Below are 21,983 nucleotides of genomic sequence, written 5' to 3' on the forward strand. Positions count from 1 at the left end.
CTTCCCAGGTCTGAAGGTCATCTGTGACTTCCATCTTGCCTCAGAAGAAAAGGCACTTTAGTAGGGAAAAAATGGAAATATATACTCTCAGAATAAGTGATATTTCCTAAGATATTTCATGTTTTAGTGCACTCTGTGTCACTGACATAGTACCACAGGTGAGATGGTTTATAATGAGCCTTCGTATTTGCTGTCTTGTGGTCTTAGAGTCTGGGTGGTCTTAGATAGAGGGGTCAGTGTCTGGAAATGGCCTTCTTGCCGTGTCACCCATGGCAGAAGGGCAAAGAGAGAGCAACAAAGAGAACAAGATGGGATCAAGTCTATCATTGTATAAGGAACTCACAGCCTTAACCCACTCCTGGAGGAGCAGAGCTCTTGTTACTGAACCACTTGTAAAGGTCCCACCTCTTGATACCACCAAAGATCAAGCTTCCAACATAGAAACTTTGAGGGACCTGTTTAAACCAAGCGTAATTTGAAAAAAAAAAATGAAAATTCCATAGTGTGGGATGAAAAACTCAGTCTCTGTCCTTGCTTTTGCCTGTTCACAACAAAATCATGAACGCTAACAATTTGACCATAGTTCAAAGCTATTTAGAAACCCAGGGGAAAGGCCAGGTGTAATCGCACACACCTTTAATTCCAGCACTTGGGAGGCAGAAACCAAAAGATTTATGTGAGGAGTTCAAGGTCAGCCTAGTCTACATAGTGAGTTCCAGGACAGCCAGGACTACACAGTGAGACTCTGTCCTAACAAAATAAAACAAAACAAAAAACAAACAAAAACAAACTCAAGCCAAACAAGAAACCCAAGGCTAACCAACTCCAGTTCTCAGACCAGAACTCATCCAAAGAGGAGACCTGCCAAGGCAACCCAGTACTGGTAACACCAGGACCCAGAAGAACTGGTTTGCTATGTCAAACCCATTGTTTCCAGTTTGGCTGTTGGAACATCCTCACTGGGTTCTCAGTGGAGGGGACAGCCAACCTTGCTACCTTTCCCTCTCTGTGGTTGGTTTCCACCCTTTCTCATCTAATCAAATGTGGATCTTAGCAGGACACCTGTCCCTGGCAGGTGGCTGGTCTTAGTAGATAATTCGGATGGTGGAGCTCTGAGGAACACCCTGATCTCTCTGTTCCTAACCCTCCTGTGGCTCCAGCCATCTTCTTTCCTTCAGACACCCTTGGTCCCACAGCACTCTCCACGAAGCACACCCTTCCTCCTGCCCAGGACCAGCTCCCTACTACCAGCCTCTGCCGCATCCCGCCAAGGGCTGGCTGTGTCCTTTGCTTCCCAGACCCCTTCCCTACAGCATGCATCTGCTCAAGGTTCTGCTCTATTCATTCAAACCTCCTTCAACAATCCCCGAACATCAAGGTGGTTTTTCAATAATAGGGAAAAAGTTGGGGGCAGACATCAGAGAAATTCTGTGGGCTTTCTGAATTCTGGTTTTGTTTATTCCTTCCTTTTTTTCTGTTAACTTAGTAAAAGTGTGTAGGTAGAAAGCCATTAAATAGCTGGGTATGGATAACACACAACTATAACCCAGCTCTCTGGAGGCAGAAGCAGGAGGATCCACAAGCTTGAGGCCAGCTTGGGCTCTAAATGTGAAAGGGGGAGGGGAAGGAGGAAGATGAGGGGAGGGGAGCAGAGAGGAGGGGAAGGAAGGAGAGGAGAAACTCAAGAAGGCACAGCCTTACTAAAATTACTAAGAAAATGGAAGCAAGACCCAGGGAGATTGCTCACTTGGCGAAGAGCCTGCTACACACAGGAGACCCTCAGTCCAGATCCGAAGAACCCAAGGAAAGAACAAACAAACAAACAAACAAACAAAACAACAACAACAAAAAAAACCAGGCCTGGCCCTGTACTTGTAATTCCAGCACTGGCAGGGTAGAGATGGAGAATCCTTTCAGTTCAATGGCCAGAAGTTGGTGAGCTCCACCATCAGTAAGACATAGTCTCAAAAAATAGGTGGAGAACTAGGGACAAGAACACCCAACACCAATTTTGCCTCCATGCGTGTGCACACACCTGAACATGACACACACACACAGACACACAGACACACACACACACACACACACACACACACACACACAGACACACACACACACACACACACACTGGGGATCTGGCTTTACAGTGACCAATGGGGGGAAATGGTCATAACATCATAAAGTAGGGGAACTTGACAATATCTTTCTGGATTAAATGCATATTAATTTATGGTTGTGCACACTTGGAATCTCAATACCATCTGTCTCAGAAGAGTCAGGGAATCTTGGCTAAGTTTGAGGCTAGGGCAGGGGGGGTTGCAATGAATTCAAAACCACACAGACTAGAGACAAGGCCCTGTCTCTATAAAAGAAAAGAAAAATGCATGCACACGTATCAGGACTTGTGTAGCAGTTTTATTCATAAGAACACCAGACTGGAAACAATCCTAAGGCCTACACTCTAGCAGGAAGGCCTTTTAGAAGAAAATAAACACAGGGCCTGGGAAGCCAGCTCAGTCAGAACAGTTCTGCTGCCCTGACCTATGTAAAAAGCCTGCAAACACTTGTACTCCCAGCACTAAGGAAAAGGCAGTTCCCAGGGGCTTGCTGGCCAGCCAACCTAGTCTAATTGTCCAGCCCCAGGTCCTAGTGAGAGAACTTGTCTCAAAAGGCAAGGCAGATAGGTGGCTCCTGAGGAACAACACCCAAGGTTGACATCCAGTCTCTAATGCATGCACACTGATGCATGTACACCCACGAACATCTGCAAACAACTCCACATGCATACACATACAAACCCCAACTCTATGTAACAGCATGTCGAGTGGAGAAAGCCAGATCCCAACACACACACACACACACACACACACACACACACACACACAAGTAATCAATGCTCATAAAGAGCATAGTAAGGATTATGCTGGTCGGGGTTGAGGGAGGATGAAATGGTGATCTGAGGAAACTCAGGGGCTTCTGGCTTCTGGCAATAGTGTTTCTTTTTCTGGCTGTTGGTGGCACAGCGAGTTCATCCTGTGAAGACTCACTGAACTGTGCCTACCATTTGTGCTTCCTGTAACTATGCTATGCTTCAGTAAAATCCACGGAGAGGGGCAGTGGGGAGGGGAGAGCAAGAGAAGAGGGAAGACAGAGACCCCCAAAAGCAGTTAATCCCAGCAATTCTCTTGCTGACAACTGATCCTGTAGCTCTCTTTGCACGTGAGCAAACAGTGGACCAGCAGGATATACTGGGAAGTGGCGAGCAATTTAGATGTCCTGATTATTCAACCGTAAGTGTTAAACAATTCATAACACATCCATAATGGAGTGTTATTTAACCATTACCAAGAACAGGGCTGATTTTTATGACTGATGTGCAATAACCTCCAAGACATAATGTGAGGTCAGTGGGCAGGCTCAGAGCATACCATCCTCTATGGACGACGTGCACACAGAGGTAGACTGCAACAGGGGTTGGGCTTTCTGGCCTAAGGCACATTGCTCTCTCTAAAGCTCTTATCTTTAGCTCTGTCCAGTCCTACCTGCTAGACTACACTACACTGTCACTGAGCGTTGGGTGACAGGGGTCTTAGGAATCATCTAGCTTATAAAAAGATCAATATCCTCTTGAATATGAGTAAGGTCGGGAGCTTGGCAGCAATGGATAGCTTAGGTAGATACGGGTAGTTTGGAGCTTGTGCCTTAAGAGTCATGTTCCCAAGTATCCCTGCTGTCCAGGAAACAGTCTGCAGTGAGAGAAGCTCCAGGTCCCAGGAGATCCATTGCCTTCTCTCTGTATGAATGAAGTAGGCAGACAGCAGGACTCGGGCAAGGTCACACTGCCAGAGAAGCAAGCGATTGTGTCTAGAGCCCAAGCACATGGGTTTGTACTGAGCAACTGCCAGGGAGGGGAGCCGTACTGCAGACTCAGAGGAAGCAAACTCAGAGGAAGCAGACTACTGCTGTCTCCAGGCAGAAGTAACATCTGGAAAGCGAGGGTAGGACTTAGGGTCCTGGATGGAAACACGGGGGTGGGAGCAATTGAGAAGCAATGGAGAAAGAGGGGGTTCCTGTGGACTGGAGTCAGGTTCAGAGGAGTCAGGGATTCCTGGGTAAGTTTAAACGTCCAGAGTATGGGTCTGGTACATTGTCCACTTTTGGAAAATCCTTCCGGTGGTGAGAGGCAGATGACAGAGTGACAGCCTGGAGGTAGGAAATTTTGCTGGGAAAAGGTGACAATCATTCAGGTGTGTCTGTGTAGCAGCCTGGGCATGGGGAGGAGTGAGTGATGAGAGCAGTTGGAGCAGTATTTTAGAAGAAACAGTGATGTCATTGGTGAAAGAACAAACACAGGAAAGGGAGGGGCTGAAGGTGAACCATGGGACTAGATCAAGAGGCAGGATGTCCAGGGGCACCCTGCTTAAGTGAGGACATCAAAGTGGGGTAAACACAAGTTCATTCCCAAGAATGTTGGATGAGAGAGAGAGGTACCTGTGAGGTGCTCCTTATAGAAGCCAGCAGGGTTGACAGGGCTGGTTTAATGTTGACTCATTAAGTCAACAGTTGCTATGAGCTGACATGGATAAAACAGCCACACTCCCCATCCCAGAAGAGACAGACAGTACACAGAGAAAAAGAAACACTGCAGACCATGCAAAGTGCTGTGGGGGGGTAAGGTAGAGAGAGACAGCAGTGAGAGAGTGAGGTCAGCCTGAGTCCACAGGTATGCTGGGAGAGGCTTCCAAAGGGAGACTCGTGGATACATCAAGGAAAGAACAATTCCTGAGCCCTGGAGATAGCAGTTAATGGGACAGGTGACCCAAAGGAGCCCTTGACCCTTGTCTTATTTTTGTGATATAACAACACAGCTGAGACCAAGAAGTTTATATACTGTGTGTGTGTGTGTGTGTGTGTGTGTGTGTGTGTGTGTGTGGCCATGTAGAGACTAGATGTCAACCTCTGGTGTCATTTCTTAGAACCCACCCACCCTGGTTTTGTTGGATTTGTTTCAAACAGTGCATCTCACTGGGCTGACCGATCAGTGAAGCCCAATGTTTTCTGCCTGACTCTATCTTCCCAGTGCTGGGATCACCAGTGTGCCCCACCATGCCTAGCTTTTTATGTGGGTTCTGGGGGTTGACCTCAGGTCATCCTGATGCAAGCTCTTTACCAACTTGTACACCTCCACCCTGTGTAAAAAGTTCATTCTGCTCCCAGTTCTGCAAACCAGGAAGACTCATTTTGTTTACCCTCTGATGGGGGGGGGGATGTCTTCCTGCTGGATTATGACACAGTAGAATGTCATGTGGTCAGGTAGAGCAAGCAAACTAGCTGGTCTCTCTTAAGACCTCATAACTTTCCTTAATCCCTATCACCCTCTGAAGGCCCCCTCTCCAAATACTATTAGCATATAACTCGAGATCATTCCCCAACACATGGAACTGTAAAACATATGTGAGAGAGAACAGGAGAGAGCTGAAAAGCAGGAGCTCAGGAGTGGGAGCCACGGAAAAGTCGGAACACGCCTGGAGGCATTGGATGGGGCAGAGGTGATCTAGATAGGGGTGAACACAGGGAGTCAGAAATTCAACGGGGAAATGAAGCAAAAACAATTTGCAATGTTTTTTGCAAATTGCAAAAAAACAATTTAGCACAAAATAGGCCCCGGGTGTACGACTGACTCCGTGTGTGTTAAATGCCCAAGGAGACATGTGAATTCACCTTTAAACACTCCTACTGTTACTTCCAACAACTCTCTTTGGCCTACTTAACCCCACTGTCAAGCCAGTGTGGAACTGTGAGGAATCAGAGCTGCTACAAACCTTAGGCCTTACCAGCTTAAGGAGAGGGCTCCCTGCCTGCTCACCTGTCTGGTAAAAATAGACGGCACAGTGCCCAGCTCCTGTCCACTCATATCAGCTATGATCTTTCCCATACCTCCACCGGTTTCAAGGCTCTGCAGGGAGGCCTCAAAGGGCTAGTAGAGGAGGGTCCCTATTGCTGCCCTGCAGGTTGGAAGGGGTGGGGTGCGGCATAACATCCTGCATGCATGACCCCTGCTCTCCAAGACTTGTGAAGACTGTATGTGAAAAACCACACCTAAAGACCCAAGGAGAAAAATGGGTACGAGGGATTTGGGTCAGCTCTCACGTAGGCCTGAGGACTCCCCAAGTGGGTGGCCTTTGTATGGCCACAGGGGAGGACCTGCAGGCCTCATTAGATACAAGTGAGGTGGCTGACTACACCGCTGTAGTCCTTTTGCAGCAGACAGCAGATTAGAGTAGTAAGAGCTTTTGATCTGGCGCCATGCAGGAAAGAGCGGATGTCGTCCCTAAACCCAAGCAGCTTTCAAATCTCTTCCTGGGCAGAGGTGCGGTCCTAAGAACCTGCGGCAGCTTAAAAGAAATTAAGAGACAGCGTGAAGCCGTCCCTGTGGGTCCCGCCTACCAGATCCGTCCACTGCGTGGGGCCAGCGCGCGACCTCTGCGAGCAGCCCCTGCGGCAGAAGAGGACCTTACTGCAGTCGACAGCCGCCGCGCCGCCGCCGGGACCTTTCCCCTACTTTCCAGGGCTCACGCCCCGCCTCTAGCCCGACCAAAACACGTGCCGCCTCCCGCCCCGCCGGATCACGCCGCAGCCAGGCTCCGATCACGCGCCCCCCCGCGGCGCCCATTGGCCCGCTTCTTGCCGGGCGGGCGCCGATTGGCTGGCGGCAGAGGTCACGCCTCCAGCAGGGAGCGGTGTATTTTGGTTTGCCCGCGCGCCCCGCCCAGGGCCGCTCCCTCCGCGGCGCCCCGCCCCTCCCGCGCCTCCCGGGCCGCGCGGAGGCAGAGCCGCGCGGCAAGGAGGGCGGAGGTGCGCGCCGGGAACAGACGCTCGGGACACCGCCGCCCGCCGCCCACCGCCCACGTGCAGCCTCCGCCGCACGCAGAGCTCCTGCCTCGCAGCATTGCTGCCTGCAGGCCGTACGGCACCATGCACTCGCCGGGCTCCACCGGCCCGGGCGACGCGCGCGCGGTAAGTGACGGGGCTGAGCGCGAGGAGAGACGGGGGACGCGGGAAGGATGGCGACTCTTCTCTGCGGTGGAGGCTGCGGCTGTGCTCTGGTCCGGGCAGGGACCGGTAGGCTCGGCCGGGTCAGGGTGGGGAGGGGGGTGTGTTAGCGCGGCAGCCAGCCTTCAGCTTTGTCTCTTGTCCGCTGCGGCCCCGCCCGGCGCGGCTATTTCCAGCCATGACGTCACCCGAATGCAGCGGAGGACCGCTGTTGGATGTGGGCGCGGCTGGCGGGAACTTGGGGGCGGGGCGGGGGCGGAGTCAAAGCCGGGTGCAGCATGAGGGGGCGGGGCGAGAGCTACTAGTAGTGGAGGGCGGGACCAGAGCAAGGGCGTGGGCGAGAGTGCTTGGAGGAGATATGGGAAGCTAGATGGGACCAAGGCGAAGGGCAGGGTGAATGTACCTGGTAGTAGTATAAGAGGGAGTAAGGGCGGAGCCAAAGCTAGAGAGCTTGTTGAGAGCCTCTGGTGGAACTGTGGGCGGGGTCAACGTAAGAGTGCTTAGTGAGGTCGGATGGGAGTTTACCTAGGGGCGGGGCAGAGGCTAAATGAAGGGGAGGGACTGTGGTGAGAGCATCTGGTGGGCATGTAGGGGGAGGGCTGTGGGTGGACCCAAACTAAAGGTGTCTCAGGAGGGTGTGGCAAGAGTACCTGGAGGAGGTTATGATGGAATGAACAGGAGCAAGTGTGTCTTGAGAGTGTGGTTCGAGGAGGTCTATCAGCCAAGCTTAGTGGGCTTGTAAGGGTAGGGCTGGACAGGGGTTGGGGGTCCAAGGGAGAGGGGGTGTGGTAATAGGACTTTGCTGGAGTGGAAGGCCTGGGCTTAGGGACTGAGTGGAATTATGGCAGGGACCTCTGTCAGAAGGTGTAGGCTGAGGAGCAACAGAACCTGGCAGAAATGTAGGGGGGCAGAAAAGTGGTGCGGCACACAGTGGACTCAAGGTTCAGCCACTGGGAAATTAAGCTTGGGGAAATGCTTCCTTTCTTAGGGACACCGCTCTGGTCCTTTAGAGCTAGAAGATCTCACCACCACCACCACCCCTGCCTGGTTGCTTGGTTTCATTTGCTGCTTTGTATGTGTTTATCTTTCCCACAGCACCTTCCTACTAGCCATTTTGGTGTGTACCTCCAGAGTTAGTCTTCATCATCTAGCCAAGAGAAGCCTGAAGTCAGTAACCTGTTTTGTTTATTTTATAGTTGTGGGATTGAATCCAGGGTCATGCATGAGGTAGTCAGGCATTAAATTATTGAGCAATAGCTAGGCTTTAAAACCTTTTTTAAGAATCAGGATTGTGTGTGTGTGTGTGTGTGTGAACTGCTTCTCAACAAGACCAGCCTTCAGAGCTTGAAAGCAAAGTTGTGTTGAGAGTCCCCTTCAGGTGTCTCCTTAAGGGTGCTGCACATGCCTGTCAGGGTTGCCATCCCTTTATTCTCCTGAGCTAAGAAGCCACTGTGCTCTGCCACCTTCAGGCTGACATCATGGACATTTGTGAGTCAATCCTGGAGAGGAAGCGGCACGACAGCGAAAGGTCCACATGCAGCGTCCTGGAGCAGACAGATATCGAAGCTGTGGAAGCTCTCGTTTGCATGAGTTCTTGGGGTCAAAGGTCCCAGGTGAGACCCCTCACGCCCGTCTCTGATTCTGGTGACGTCACCACGGCCGTGCTTATGGACACAGCTGCACCTGATCTACCAAAGGACTTCCATTCTTTTTCAACTCTGGTAAGAGGAGGTCGAGGGGAGGAGATCATTTTTTGAGAACTGCCTAGAATAGCTTAGGTTAAATATGCTGAAGAACCCGTAAGGAGATCAACAGGTGACGCCGGCCAGGAAGCTGCCTGTGCTCCTTTTGTGTGGATGCCAAAGTGTGCAAACTCCTCTCTTACAAATGTTTTCAGTGGGTCGTAACGTGCTGACAGATGCTCATGGACAAAGCCTGTAGGCAGTGACAGAAAGGTGTATTATGCCAGCTTTCCCAGGAGTCTTAAGGGAGGGTCTTGAGTTGCCTCAGACTGGGATGAGGATTTGTGGGAAACAAGAAAGCACGTACTCTGACATCTCACAGCCTTTAGCCTAGTGGAGACGTGTCACCTCTGCCTTCCCGTGACAGCCAGCCAGTGCAATTTGGAGTTGATACATCAGTATTTTATCTTTAGGTTTTAACTTGCAGCACCATTGCAGGTGCTTCGTGGGTTGGAGAAGTCAGATCATAGATTGTAGGCAGTAGTAAAACTGAGAGCTGGCCGCCTGGGCCGGGAACTTGCCTGGAGAAGCTTATGGAAGGTGGAATTGGAGGAGTGGGTGGGAGTGAGGACTGGAGGGATTACGGGCTGGCTCATAGTAGTAGCCCCTCAGGTTTTCAGGCTTGGGCTTTTGTGAGGTGGCTGAGGAACTGCCCGGAGCCATCACAGAGAGGCGTGGTTCAGGAGAACCGGGTTTTCTTGGTTTAAGAATTGAAACGTCATGAAGAACTTTATAGATCTGTTTTCGTTTTTTGCAGTTCTAGTTGAATTGCTTATTTCAGAAGCTGTGCATGACCTAGGGTAGATACCACCCTTCTTCCAACAAGACATGAGCATGGTTGGAAGGGGCCGTTCGTGTGGGGAGAAGTAGGAACAGCAGAGTCCCCGGAGATCCTCTGGGTCAGTCAGGGCAGTCCCCTCACAGGCAGTGGGATCAGTACAGTCAGATAATTTCCTTGTGGCTCTTTTGACCAAAACAACCTTTGACGTGGCGCTTTTCTTTCTCTCCGTTTTTATTTTAAAGTGTATAACTCCTCCTCAGAGCCCAGAGCTCATGGAGCCAACAGGGACCCCTGTTCCTTCCCAAGTAATCAATTCCCAAGGATGCATGGCCACTGCCCTCCCCCCATCCCCTACTGGGAGCCCCAGAACACTGAGCAAGGGGGAACCACCGGAGCCATCCTCAGAGTCCTCCTGCAGGGCCGTGATGACGAGCGTGATCCGTCACACCGGGGAGAGCCCAGCTCCGACATGTTTTCCAACTGGTCCAACTCAAGAGCAGCCAGCGTCCGACAGCAGAGGAGGACAAGACCAGTTGCTGGACCACCTCGAAGCCTTGCAGGACACACGTTTGGCAGATGGCTTACTTGTCACTAACTTGGTTTCCTGTCAGCCTTGCTTGCACAAGTCTGGTGGCCTGTTCCCCACCGACAAAGGCCAACAGACAGGATGGCCCGCTGCTGTTCAGACCTGCTTACCAAAGAATCCTGAAAGTGACTTGTCAAGGAAAACCACCCCTTTTATTTCTGTCCCTGTCTCTAGCCCCCCTGTCCTTTGCCAGATGATCCCTGTGGCTGGACAAAATGGCATGCTCTCAGCTTTTTTGAGGCCTCCTACCCAGTTGCCTGCAGGGACTATCAAGCCCATCCTACCCCAAGCTGCTTCAATGTCTCAGCCTGTGTTCATGGGCCCGCCTGTGCCTCAGGGAACTGTGATGCTGGTCTTGCCACAGAGCACCTTCCCCCAGCCTGCTGCCTGTCCATCCAGTGTCATGGCCATTGGAAATACCAAACTCTTGCCCCTTGCCCCTGCCCCAGTGTTCGTCGCCTCCAGCCAGAACTGTGCGCCTCAGGTAGACTTTTCCAGAAGGAGGAACTATGTTTGCAATTTCCCAGGCTGCCGGAAGACCTACTTCAAAAGTTCCCACCTTAAAGCTCATCTTCGCACCCACACAGGTAAGTGGTAGGGTGTGAAAGTTAAGTCGGGTTCTTCTTCCCAGCCCCATGCTCCCAGAAGTAAGACTCAGACTCAGAATATATTTACAGATAACTTGACCACATGGCTAAGCCCCACTCTGTCATAACTTAGATAACCCACTTATTTTAACCTACATTCTGCCACATGACCGGCTGGCTACCTGTGCTCAGGTGCCGTGTCTGCTTCAGCTAATGAGAATGTGCAATTCAGTTCTCAGTGAAGCCAGCTCATTTCAAGTGCATGCGGCTAGTGGCTTCCCTAACGGCCAGAGAATATAGTAGATCTTCCCAGGTGAATCTCCAGCCTGGCTGTGTCCCAGAATTCTCTCTTCCTAGATGTCTGACCTCTTACTTCCTGCCTAAGCCATAGGCCATCAGATTTATGATTGACAGGCGCCGCACCCGTACAGACATAAGATAATCTCTCTACATCGGGGTGCCTGGTGTGATGGGTGCACACCTCAAGGGAAGAAGGCTCCCTGGGCCTCCTCTAAGAGAGGCAGGTGCCTGCTGGAGGAGACAGTGGGGGCTTGTGATGGCTTTAGGGTACTCCTCACCTTTCTACAGTAGGCGTCAGTAAAAACATCGGTGTGACTTGGAGGTCCGTTCAAACCACCAAAGTTCATACTGTAGAGTGTTTTAAGAGTATAAGGTTTTTGTTTTTGTTGTTTGGTTTTGCTTTGGAGACTGTATAGTTTTAGGTTAAGAAGTCTCACAAGGAGCTGGAGAGATGGCTCAGGAGTTAAGAGCACTGGCTGATCTTCCAGAGGTCCTGAGTTCAATTCCCAGCCACCACATGGTGGCTCATAACCCTTTGTAATGGGCATCCGATGCCCTCTTCTAGTGTGTCTGAAGACAGCGACAGTGTACTCATATACATAAAATAAATAAATCTTAAAAATAAAGAAAGTCACACAAGAAATTATAGTAACCTCTTGAGTTTATTTTTTGAACATGTCTTGGCCATTAGGGTAGCCACTAGGCATAGGCACTTGAAAAGGGGTGGTCTGACTAAGAACTAAATTGCACTTCTCAAACAGCTTCATGAGCGATGATGGCCTGCACTGAGGCCACCTGGCTGGAATACTCAGTAGAGTAGAGCATGTATTTCTTAGGTGCTCTGTCAGTCTGTGTGCTTGGCATTTTTTAATGGTCCTGTGGTTACATAGTCTAGTCTTCTTGTTAAAGCTGACCTTAGAGATTCACGTATTTACATGTAAGCACATGTGTAGATGAGGCGTCTGCAGAAAAGCAGGCTTCCTAAACTCAGCCATGAAACATCACCCCCTGATCCCATTAGAATGTCTGGATCGAGGATTGCGATACGGAAAAGGCCTGGAGAGAGTTCTGCTGTATCTTTTTTATTTCAAAATAGGTTGATAGAGGTTGACTTCTAATTAGCAGTGTACTCTGGCCATGGCAGACTCCACGGTGTCTGCCTGGTCTGCAGACATTGCAGAAAGAATCGATCCTTCGTATGCGGGAGCCATGGCTGGCTTTAGGATGTGGACCTTACAACTGACCTGGTCTTGTCTCCTTGTCGGAGCAAACACAGCCTCCTTTGTTCTCATCTATCTGCCCATTTCCACACATCACTCTCAGCCCTCTCCAGTCCCTGCCTATTGATCCTTTCAGGGCCTGCCCCACATCGGTTGAGTGTTTGTTGATATCTATCCTCTTTGACCATGTGGGTTATCTTTTTTTTTTAAGATTTATTTATTATATATAAGTATACTGTAGCTGTCTTCAGACATACCAGAAGAGGGCATCAGATCTTACTACAGATGGTTGTGAGCCACCATGTGGTTGCTGGGAATTGAACTCAGGACCTCTGGAAGAGCAGTCAGTGCTCTTAACCGCTGAGCCATTTCTCAAGCTCCTTCTTTCTACTTTGTTTTTACAATTTTAGGATTTATTATTTTATTATTTATATCATTACTACTACTACTACTACTACTACTACTACAACAACAACAGTTTTGGTTTGTTAAGACAGCATTTTTTCTGTGTAATCCTGGCCATCCTGGAACTTGCTCTATACACCAGGCTAGCCTTGAGTTAAAAAATCTACCTGCCTCTGCCTCCTGAGTGCTGGGGTTAAAGAGGTGCGTCACCACACTCATTTATGTTTCTGTGTGTATATGTATGTGCATATCGGCTCATCGGCCTGTGGATTTGACCCCTGGAGCTGGAGTTATGGGTGATTGTAAGCTGCCACTGTGAGTCCTGGGGTCGGCTATGGGTGTGTTTGAAGAGCAGCTTGTTTTATTTTTACTTATCTAAACTGGATACAAAGTCCTGGTGTCGCACTTGTAATGATGTCAGCACCTTCAGCAAGGTTGTGCTGGTAGCTGTGTTGGATGAAGGGGTAACCTGAGGGGTAACCTGTAATGTTCACATGGGCTCTTTGGCATGGTCTATCCAGATGACCTTTACATCAAAGCACAGATTGCAGATTTGGAGAGGTGATGGGGTTTCAGTGTTTACTCAGTTTCCCTAGCTAACCGACAGACCCGCAATACCTGAATAAAGCCAGTTCCTTCCATGCTTTTCAGAGAAATAAGTTCATTTTAAACAAGTGTGGGGCTCTAAGGAGACCGCTGCTTTTGCCATTCACCAGCCCTTCATGGAGTCTTCCTAAGCACAGAAACTTCAGGCGGGCTTACTTCAGATTGAGTTTCGAGTACTTCTTTCAATCAGAACAACATTTAAATGAAGAAGGCCAGGTGAATGGGTACACCGTTTTTGGCTGAATACAAGGAATTTTGTAAATTGTGTGCCGAGGGGCTGGCATTCTCTGTGCAGCTCCTGGGCACTGTGTTTGCTGCTGACCTTAGGGGAGCAGGGATAGGAAAGGCAGCTGTTTGCATCTGCTTTTGGATGTTTTGACAGCATCTAAGACACTGATAAAGAATAGTACACCAAGCTCCAGGCTCTGGAGCCTCGAGTCTAAAAGCCTGTGTCGATCAGTTATCTGTTAGATCTTCCCAGTGTGGCAGACAACATCGTCTAGTGCAACAGGGTTAGTATGCCTGACAGCTTGCTTTTATAACAAGGCCACTCCTGGGACTTTGTTAACCTAAATTCCAATGTTCAGGACCCAGTCAGTGACCAATGATCCTACTACCTCTTAAGCATCAAAGACTTATGACTTCAGAATTACATTTCCAGGGTGTGAAGTCTGGGGTCCGGAGTCAAACCACATTAGCCACCTTTGCTCGCCATGGAAGATTCTGAAATCCACAGAATACGAAGCCTCGCTGCTGGATTTTCTGTTAATTCAACTCTGAGATCTATCAGAATTGGTGTCTCTTCAGACCCGTTATACTTGCCTTAGGCAGTCATGGAGACAGATCGCTTAGCAGTGCATAGCCGTCTAGCAAACCATCCCTCATGCATGCAGTCTGTGATCGCCATAGCCAGGTATGGAGGCTTCAGAATACAGAGAAGGGCCTGGTCCTGTGCTGGCTGGAACAGCAGTGTGTTGAAGAGGTATACTGTCTATCTGCCTGAAGGCTTCCTTACCTCTGTAACTCCAGGAAGATATTTTGACTCTGAGGCACTTGCTCTAGAGCGTCAATAGGCACTTAAAGCTTCTGATGAGAAAGTGTCTGTTAGAAATAGAACACAAGGGCTGGAGAGATGGCTCATTGGTTAAGAGCTCTGACTGCTCTTCCAGAGGTCCTGCGTTCAAATCCCAGCAACCACATGGTGGCTCACAACCATCTGTAAAGAGATCTGATGCCCTCTTCTGGTGTGTCTGAAGACAGCTACAGTGTACTCATATACATTAAATAAATAATATTTAAAAAAGAAAGAAATAGAACACAAACCTTGCCATTTTATAACCTATGTGGTGATAACCTTATAACTTTATAACCTTAGTGTTGATTGTCAGCTTGACAGGATCTAGAATCACCTAGTAGACAAGAGTGAGCCTTGAGGGAGAAGGTTTAGTTAGGGTAACGTGAGAAGACCCACGGTAACTGGGATTCTGGATTGGTTAGGGGAGAAAAGCTGAGCACCAGATTTCATTTCTCTCTGCTTCTGGACTATGGACAGAGTATGACCAGCTGCCTCGAGCTCCTCCCACCACTCCCCTGCCGTGGTGGACCTGTGCCCTCAAACCGAGCCACAGCGAACACCTCCTTAATTAGCTTTTGTCAGCACCATGGGAACGGACGCAGCAACCTGCTTGTCAGTGTAGAAATGTAGACATAAACCAGTGATTCTAAGAAAGCTCAAAACCCCTTGGAAGGATTTTTTTTTTTTTTTTTGTGGGTGTGTGCAGTTTGTCCTGAGCGAGAAGGAATTATTCCTTTAAAGAGTTTTTCTCTCACATCTGTGGATGGTGGTCAGTTGGTGGAGTGCCTCCAGAGTAGTTAATCCCTAGCGTGTAAAATTAAGGAAACTGGTGCACACTTGTGATCCCAGCACTTACGAGATAGAGTAAGGAGAATCAACTTCATGGCCTCCCTGCTACATGGGGTGTTGGGGGGCATCCAGGCCTTCATGAAACCCTGTCTCAAAAAAAAAAAAAAAAAGCATTTTCCAGAGAGAGGAAGATCTCAAGTTCTTAGCCAGCCTGGGCTATACTAAGCAAAACTCTTCTCAAAGAGAAAAATATCCAGGATGTTGGTATACGCCTTTAATCCCAGCACTTGGGAGGCAGAGACAGATCTCTGTGAGGTTAAGGTCTGGTCTACATAGGGAGTTCTAGGCCAGTCAGGGCTGTGCGACCCAGTCTCAAAAAACCCTGTCTCAAATACAGTCCTCCCCAAATACAATAGTAGATTTGTCTCTATTTTAAGATGCTTCTTAAAAGCCGGGATGGTAGCACATGCCTATAACTCTAGCACTTAAGTAAATTCCAAGTCCCAAACCAGCCTAGCTACATAATGGGTCTCCATTAGAAAATAACATGAAGGGTTGGGGATTTAGCTCAGTGGTTAGAGCGCTTGCCTAGGAAGCGTAAGGCCCTGGGTTGGTCCCCAGCTCCAAAAAAAAAAAAAAAAAAAAAAAAAAAAAGAAAATAACATGAAGCAACATACATGTGCACATGTTCAATTTTTGGGAGATTAGTTTGACATCTGTGGGCTTCAGCATGTCACATCACGAGGTAGAAAGAAATGCACTGTAGAGGGCTTGCTGAGTTCTGAGCTGCCTGGTGCTAGGACAGCAGTGTTACTCTTCTGCTGTGTGACGAACAGAGCTGTGGGCAGCGCTCGTGGGCTTCTCAGTGAAGTGCCAAGCGTGCACATTCACTTTGACATGTTCTTCCACAGGGGAGAAGCCTTTTACCTGCAGCTGGGACGGCTGTGACAAAAAGTTTGCAAGGTCGGACGAACTGTCTCGTCACCGCAGAACTCACACTGGAGAGAAGAAGTTTGTGTGTCCTGTGTGTGACCGGCGCTTCATGAGGAGTGACCACCTGACCAAGCACGCTCGTCGCCACATGACAACAAAGAAGATCCCAGGCTGGCAGGCAGAGGTGGGCAAGCTGAACAGAATCACCTTGGCAGAGAGCCCCGGGAGCATCCTTGAACCCTTGCCGGCCTCTGGCTGAGGCCTCCTGTGGCATCCATCACCTGTGGGCTTCTTCGAAAACCTCTTCAGGAATGGAACCTGTGTGTTCCTCTCCAAAAATAACCATGGTCTCTGGGCTGTTGAAGTGGGGAGCTGGTTCTGATGGAAGTGTATTAATTTTACTTTTCTGGTTGGGACCCTGTTCGATATCTTTTGTAGTTTCAGAACTGTCTGTCTGTCTCTGTGTGTCTCTGTCTCTGTCTGTCTCTCTCTCTTTTGTAAGGAAATGGAAGAAAATTTGATCTAAATCACCAGCATTCAAACAAATATTCCTGCAATAAAGTTTACAAAGTCTGGATTTTTTTTTTATACCTTTCTATTCATGTTTTGTAGAAATGTGACAGGGTACTAATTTTTATACTTTTTATAAAAATATTTATATTGTGCTCAAATCACCAATTTGTGGGTAGACAATTTTACAGCCTTCTTTTCCATGTTTTATAACGTTTTGTAATAACCCTGCTTAAGAGTGAGCCTGGTAGTTAGAAAGAAACAAATACCAAGTTTGTTACCAGCCTTTTATAGTGATTGTTTTAGATCAGAACTGGTTGAATAAAGAACTCTTAAAGGGGAAAATAAACTTTGTAGTTAGCGTCTTTGTATCATTTTCAGGGGAAATTTTAGCAGCCGCTCCTGTAGCCCACAGAACTAAGATTGTGGTTGGGTAGAAGGAATCATGTGAGCGATGTCCCTGAGGAGGGTGTGCCCGGGTCTGCCTGGGCTGCTGGCCAGCTGAGCAGGGGCAAATGTGGAATGTTGACTTCTGGGCCATCTGTCTGCTAACAGCAAATGGTCCCATGTCCTGCCTGTACTTAAGCACCAAAACCAAGAATGTGGATGCAGAAACTTTGTAGATTGCCCAGTGGCTTCTGTTGTGGATTTGTACTGCATGGCGGATTGACCACACAGAGAAAGGGAAATGTCTATATGGGTTGGTTAAACTTTCCACCGGAGAGCACCTTCCACAAAGCAAGGCCTTTGTACACAGTCGGCTCTGGGGTTCAGATGCCTTTCTTATGGACAAAACACCAAGAAATGTGTCACTAAATGGCAGTCAATACCACCCAACTACCTTCCCAGTCATTGTGTGTGAAGGAAATGATTTTGCTCAAACAAGAAGACTTGGGGTGGAGATTTTGTAGTTTGCCTGAACAGATCTGGGGCACTGCTTTTACGCCTTGTGAGCGCGCGTCCTGCAAAAAATGGTTTTAGTTAAATTTTAGGAAGCTCGGGCAATACAGTTAAGTGTGAGAACAAAGTATATTGTGCTGTTTGGGCAGCCTGAGAATATATTTGTGTGGTACGTGTTAAGTTTTGTATTTGCCTTTTAATGATTGACATTCAACTTTATTAAATGATGGCAAGGTAGAAATATTAAACAGATAAAATGAGGTTTCTGTGTTCAGGTCTTTTGAGCCTTATATAACCATTACGTGGTCATACATTGTATGTTACTTGATCCATGTTAAGCTGCCTTTGGTAGCCAAGTTTTGTACGTACTCGTGTTTAGGAACTGTCCAGGCAGTGCTGTTACTGTCTTTCAACACAGTGGAGTGCAGGAGAACTGACTGTATATAGCTCACATGTGTCCCAGCACCCTGGTCCTGTCCACCTGTCTTAAGTCAGCATCCACACTGGTGATTGTGTAAGTGATAAATGGCATCCAATTTGGAATGTCTTTTTTTCATTGTGACATGCAGAAGTGATGTTCCTTGTCCTGGTGTTTCTGTGAGTAACGGCAGGCCTTGGGGTGTTCGGTTGCTCATCACAGAATTTCTCAGACCAGTATTGTTTCTAAATGACGGATGTGTTGAAATACCATTAGCTTTCCATTTCCTAATTAGATTTAGGAACCCCTCTTCTGAAAGAGCCCCCAACATTTGTCTACTGAAAAGAAAACAGTTCCTATATAGGACTGAATAGGACTCCTGAGCCCCAGAGCCCCGGGAATGGCTGCTCCCTTGAGGGTCCTCTCCAACTCCCCGCGGCGTGATGGTGATCCCAGTGCACTTTATTGCTTGAGAAGTTCTTGATTTGATTTTTTTTTTCACTTTGTTGAGCCTTTCAGTAGTTTTAGTGATAAAAATTTAAATGTTAACTACTTTTGTTTTATGTAACAGACCTTGACTTATTTAAATGAATATGTGTAATGTAACTTTTCTTTGAATCATATAAAACTTTCTTGGTTCACAGACAAAACCTGAGTGCTGTGTTGTATAACTGTGTATGTGTGGGTCTGGAAGACTCATCGTGTATTGGCCTAACTTGAACTCTTATTTTGGGCGGTCTACTCGGTTTCAGGGAAAGCAAAACAGTGGCAGAGAAATCAACCCATAAGAATCTTTACAGCCAAGCTGTGGCAGTTGGGACATTAAAATAACAGTAGTAATAGCTCTTCCACTTTTGTCTGACAGTAGCAGAGACTGGCTTCCATCGTCACTGGAACCAGCCATCCACAGCAAGGGTCAGGACACGATTTCCTGTGTGTCCTCCCTCCCTCCCCACCTCTTGGCATCTGGCTGGACTATGCTATGCAGAGCACACATCGATCAGGCCCCACAGTCATCTTGGGAGGCAGGAGACATGGGCACCATTCCTCCCAAGAGACTATGTGCTGGGGAGCAGGGCAAGGTCTCCCCTGTTGCTCCTGGGCTCTTGTAGACAGAGACAGACCTGGAGTCATCTGGGTGTGAATCCAGACAGCCACCCATCCTACTGAGCAGCTGAGACTTACCATTCCATCTCTGCCTCCTGGACACAATATACCTCACCTCTCCTGGCTGCACTCTGCCTGGCGTGGACTATGCCCCTCTTGTCTGTCATAAATGTTCTACACAAGAGGAGTTGCTCTTGGAGTAGTCTGCACTGCAGGTAGTGCTCAGACTACATGAGCTGTTTATATGCCTCATCCTGAGGCGCCAGCAGCTTTGAGGTGCAAGCCGTGGGCCAACTACTTCTGAGGGTTCAAGTACTTCTCTGTCTTTCCCAGGGCCCCGTGCTCTAAAGAAGGCAACCTTTCCTTGCCAGCACTGGAGAGGGTTTCTGTGTGTAGCCCTGGTTGTCCTGGACTCTGCACATTGACCCAGATGCTCTAGCAGATGGGGGAGAAGGTCATGCGCCCCTCTTTCCCTATTGGTGGTCTCCTTCCCCAAGAATTAGCATAACCTCTAGGGGGAATTCTTGGTTAGCTCCCAGCTGGATTCTGACTTCTGCAGGCAGCCACTGCTTCCCTCAAGACCATGTGATGCTACTGTTGAGAGTTGAAATTGATCTTGAGAAGTCAAACCTGTCCCCCAGTACCACAAGCAACCACACACACTATTGCTTCAGTGTTTGAATGTGCAGCTTGGTGGCCCACCCTTTTAGTCTCCTGTGGGGGGCTTATCCTGAGGCACCAGCAGTTTTGGGGTACAAGCTATGGGTCAACTACTTCTGGGGGTTCAAGTGCTCCTCTGTCTTTCCCAGGGCCCCATGCCCTAAAGAGGGCAACTCCTCCTTGCCAGCACTGGGAAGGGTTTCTCTGTGTAGTTCTAGTTGTCCTGGAACTCACTCTGTAGACCAGGCTAGCTTCAAACTCAAAGATCCGCCTGCCTCTGCCTCCTGAGTGCTGGGTTTTAAGGGGTGTTCCACCATCATCCAGCAAATGAAGGGTTTCTTTCCACCAGGAAACAGTTCCCTTCTGCCTTTTAAGGTCTAAGTTTACCCCAAGGTCCAAGCTAGCACCCCAAAAATGGTCTAATTATAGAGCCTCCCTCCTAGAGGAGGTAACTAATCTTCAGGGTCTAATATGTGATTATGGGTCAGCAGTGGGGCTCAGTGGGTAAAGGCATCTGCCACCAAGCCTGGGGACTGGAGTTTGCTTAGTGGAAAGGGAAACTCCTGCAAGTTGTCCCCTGACATCCACATGTGCCCTTCAGCCTCAACACCCATGTACTACACATACACATGCTTGTGTGCACACGCACACGTTATAATAAAACACTTTAAAATAAAATGTGATGGGGTTGGGGATTTGGCTCAGTGGTAGAGCGCTTGCCTAGCAAGCTCAAGGCCCTGGGTTCAGTCCCCAGCTCCGAAAAAAAGAAAAAAGAAAAAAAAATGTGATTTATGCACTTAATGCACAGAATCACCCAAGGGCACCTTCCTCCTACCTGTGTCAATGACTTGCTAAGCACAGTCTTCCCTAGTCTGGAAGATTAGATTTAGGAACCCCTTCTGTGAAAGAGCCCCACCACTTGTCTACTGAAAGACTAAAGTTGGAAAACAGTTCCTATCTGAAGAGGACTCCTGAGCCCCACAGCCTCAGGGGCAGAGAGAGAATGTGGCTTGGCTGCATATATGCCATGTATGTGGGAGTCAGAGGACAACGGAGGAATTGGTTCTTTCCTTCCACCACTGGGCCCTTGGGGGACGAAACCCTTAAGTTGTCAGGCTTGGGAGCTGAGCCATCTCCTTGACCCTTAAAAAAAAAAAAAACCCGCCCCCAGCCCCGAAAAAAAAAAAGAACCAAAAAAAAAAAAAAAAAACTACATTTTATTTCTGCACAACTCTTTTTTTTTTTTTTTTTTTCTTTTTTTTCAGAGCTGGGGACCAAACTCAGGGCCTTGAGCTTGCTAGGCAAGCGCTCTACCACTGAGCTAAATCCCCAACCCCTCTGCCCAACTCTTGACAGGAAGCAAAATACCCGTGACACTCACTATCTCGCCTGGCTCCTGCTCACAGACACCTGATCTCCAGAGGGCAACCCAATGATGAGGAAGCTCTGTCAGGGGGACAGTGCTCGTGAATCCCAGAATCTCCCAGGGCTGGGACTCCCAGGCAGGGTTCTGGGCATCATTCCAGGAAATGAAGCGGCTCTGGGAAATTTGGAACATCAAAAAAGGGGGGGGGGTGTTAAAACTTTGTACCAGGCAGTTTGTCTAGTCCTTGCTGATGGAGAAGGCCCCTGCCAAGCTGATCAAAGACACCATGGACACAAGAGCAGTGATCTGGGAACTTCTCAAGGCTCTGCCCCTCTGTCAAGAAAGCCTACCCATGATTTCTAACCAGAAGGACTCAGGTTTTTCTCAAACACAGCTTTCACGCATCTTGAGGAAAATCTGCTGCAGGGCCAGTGGTCATCTGTGGTTACTTAGACCCTCATGGGAACCGGGGTCAGTTCGCTTTATGTGGGCAGACCCCACCCTCTGCTTAGTGCTGAGCATGTGGCTGGGAAAGCAACGTGGGTAGCCAACCATGAAGAGCTGTGCAATGTGTGACATATGCGGGACCTGGGTATGCAGGAAGGGCTCCTGTAGGCTGCAGTGATACCCAGCCCCACCTCTTGCAGCCTCTCTGGAACCTGAGTTTCCCGGGACCACACTTTTTTTCAGTTGGTACACACTTTGGCTACCCACTGTTCAGTAGATCCTTTTCTGGAATTCAGGGTTTTGCTTGGTTTGGGTCTCTCTCTCTCTCTCTCTCTCTCTCTCTCTCTCTCTCTCTCTCTCTCTCTCTCTCTAGATCTGGGAAGGGCAGTGACTTCTTGGGTTTGAGAAGGTGCACATCTTCATGTTGATGAATGTTAACTACTATGGGACGTGCTTTTTTCTGACTTAGCACCTTGATCTCATTAAGGGTTTCCCCAG

General features: G+C 48.7%; 1 protein-coding gene across 1 annotated transcript; it reads left to right on the forward strand.

The window, feature by feature from the left end:
• Positions 1-6,819: 6,819 nt before the first annotated feature.
• Positions 6,820-18,555, forward strand: Klf11 (Kruppel like factor 11). Its single transcript, XM_032907523.1, has 4 exons — positions 6,820-7,017; positions 8,523-8,774; positions 9,819-10,749; positions 16,056-18,555. Exons 1-4 carry the CDS (start codon positions 6,976-6,978, stop codon positions 16,334-16,336), a joined length of 1,506 nt encoding a protein of 501 aa, XP_032763414.1. The 5' UTR covers positions 6,820-6,975; the 3' UTR covers positions 16,337-18,555.
• The last annotated feature ends 3,428 nt before the right edge of the window (positions 18,556-21,983 follow it).

Source organism: Rattus rattus, chromosome 7, assembly GCF_011064425.1.
Source record: "Rattus rattus isolate New Zealand chromosome 7, Rrattus_CSIRO_v1, whole genome shotgun sequence".
In the NCBI taxonomy this organism is placed as follows: Eukaryota; Metazoa; Chordata; class Mammalia; order Rodentia; family Muridae; genus Rattus; species Rattus rattus.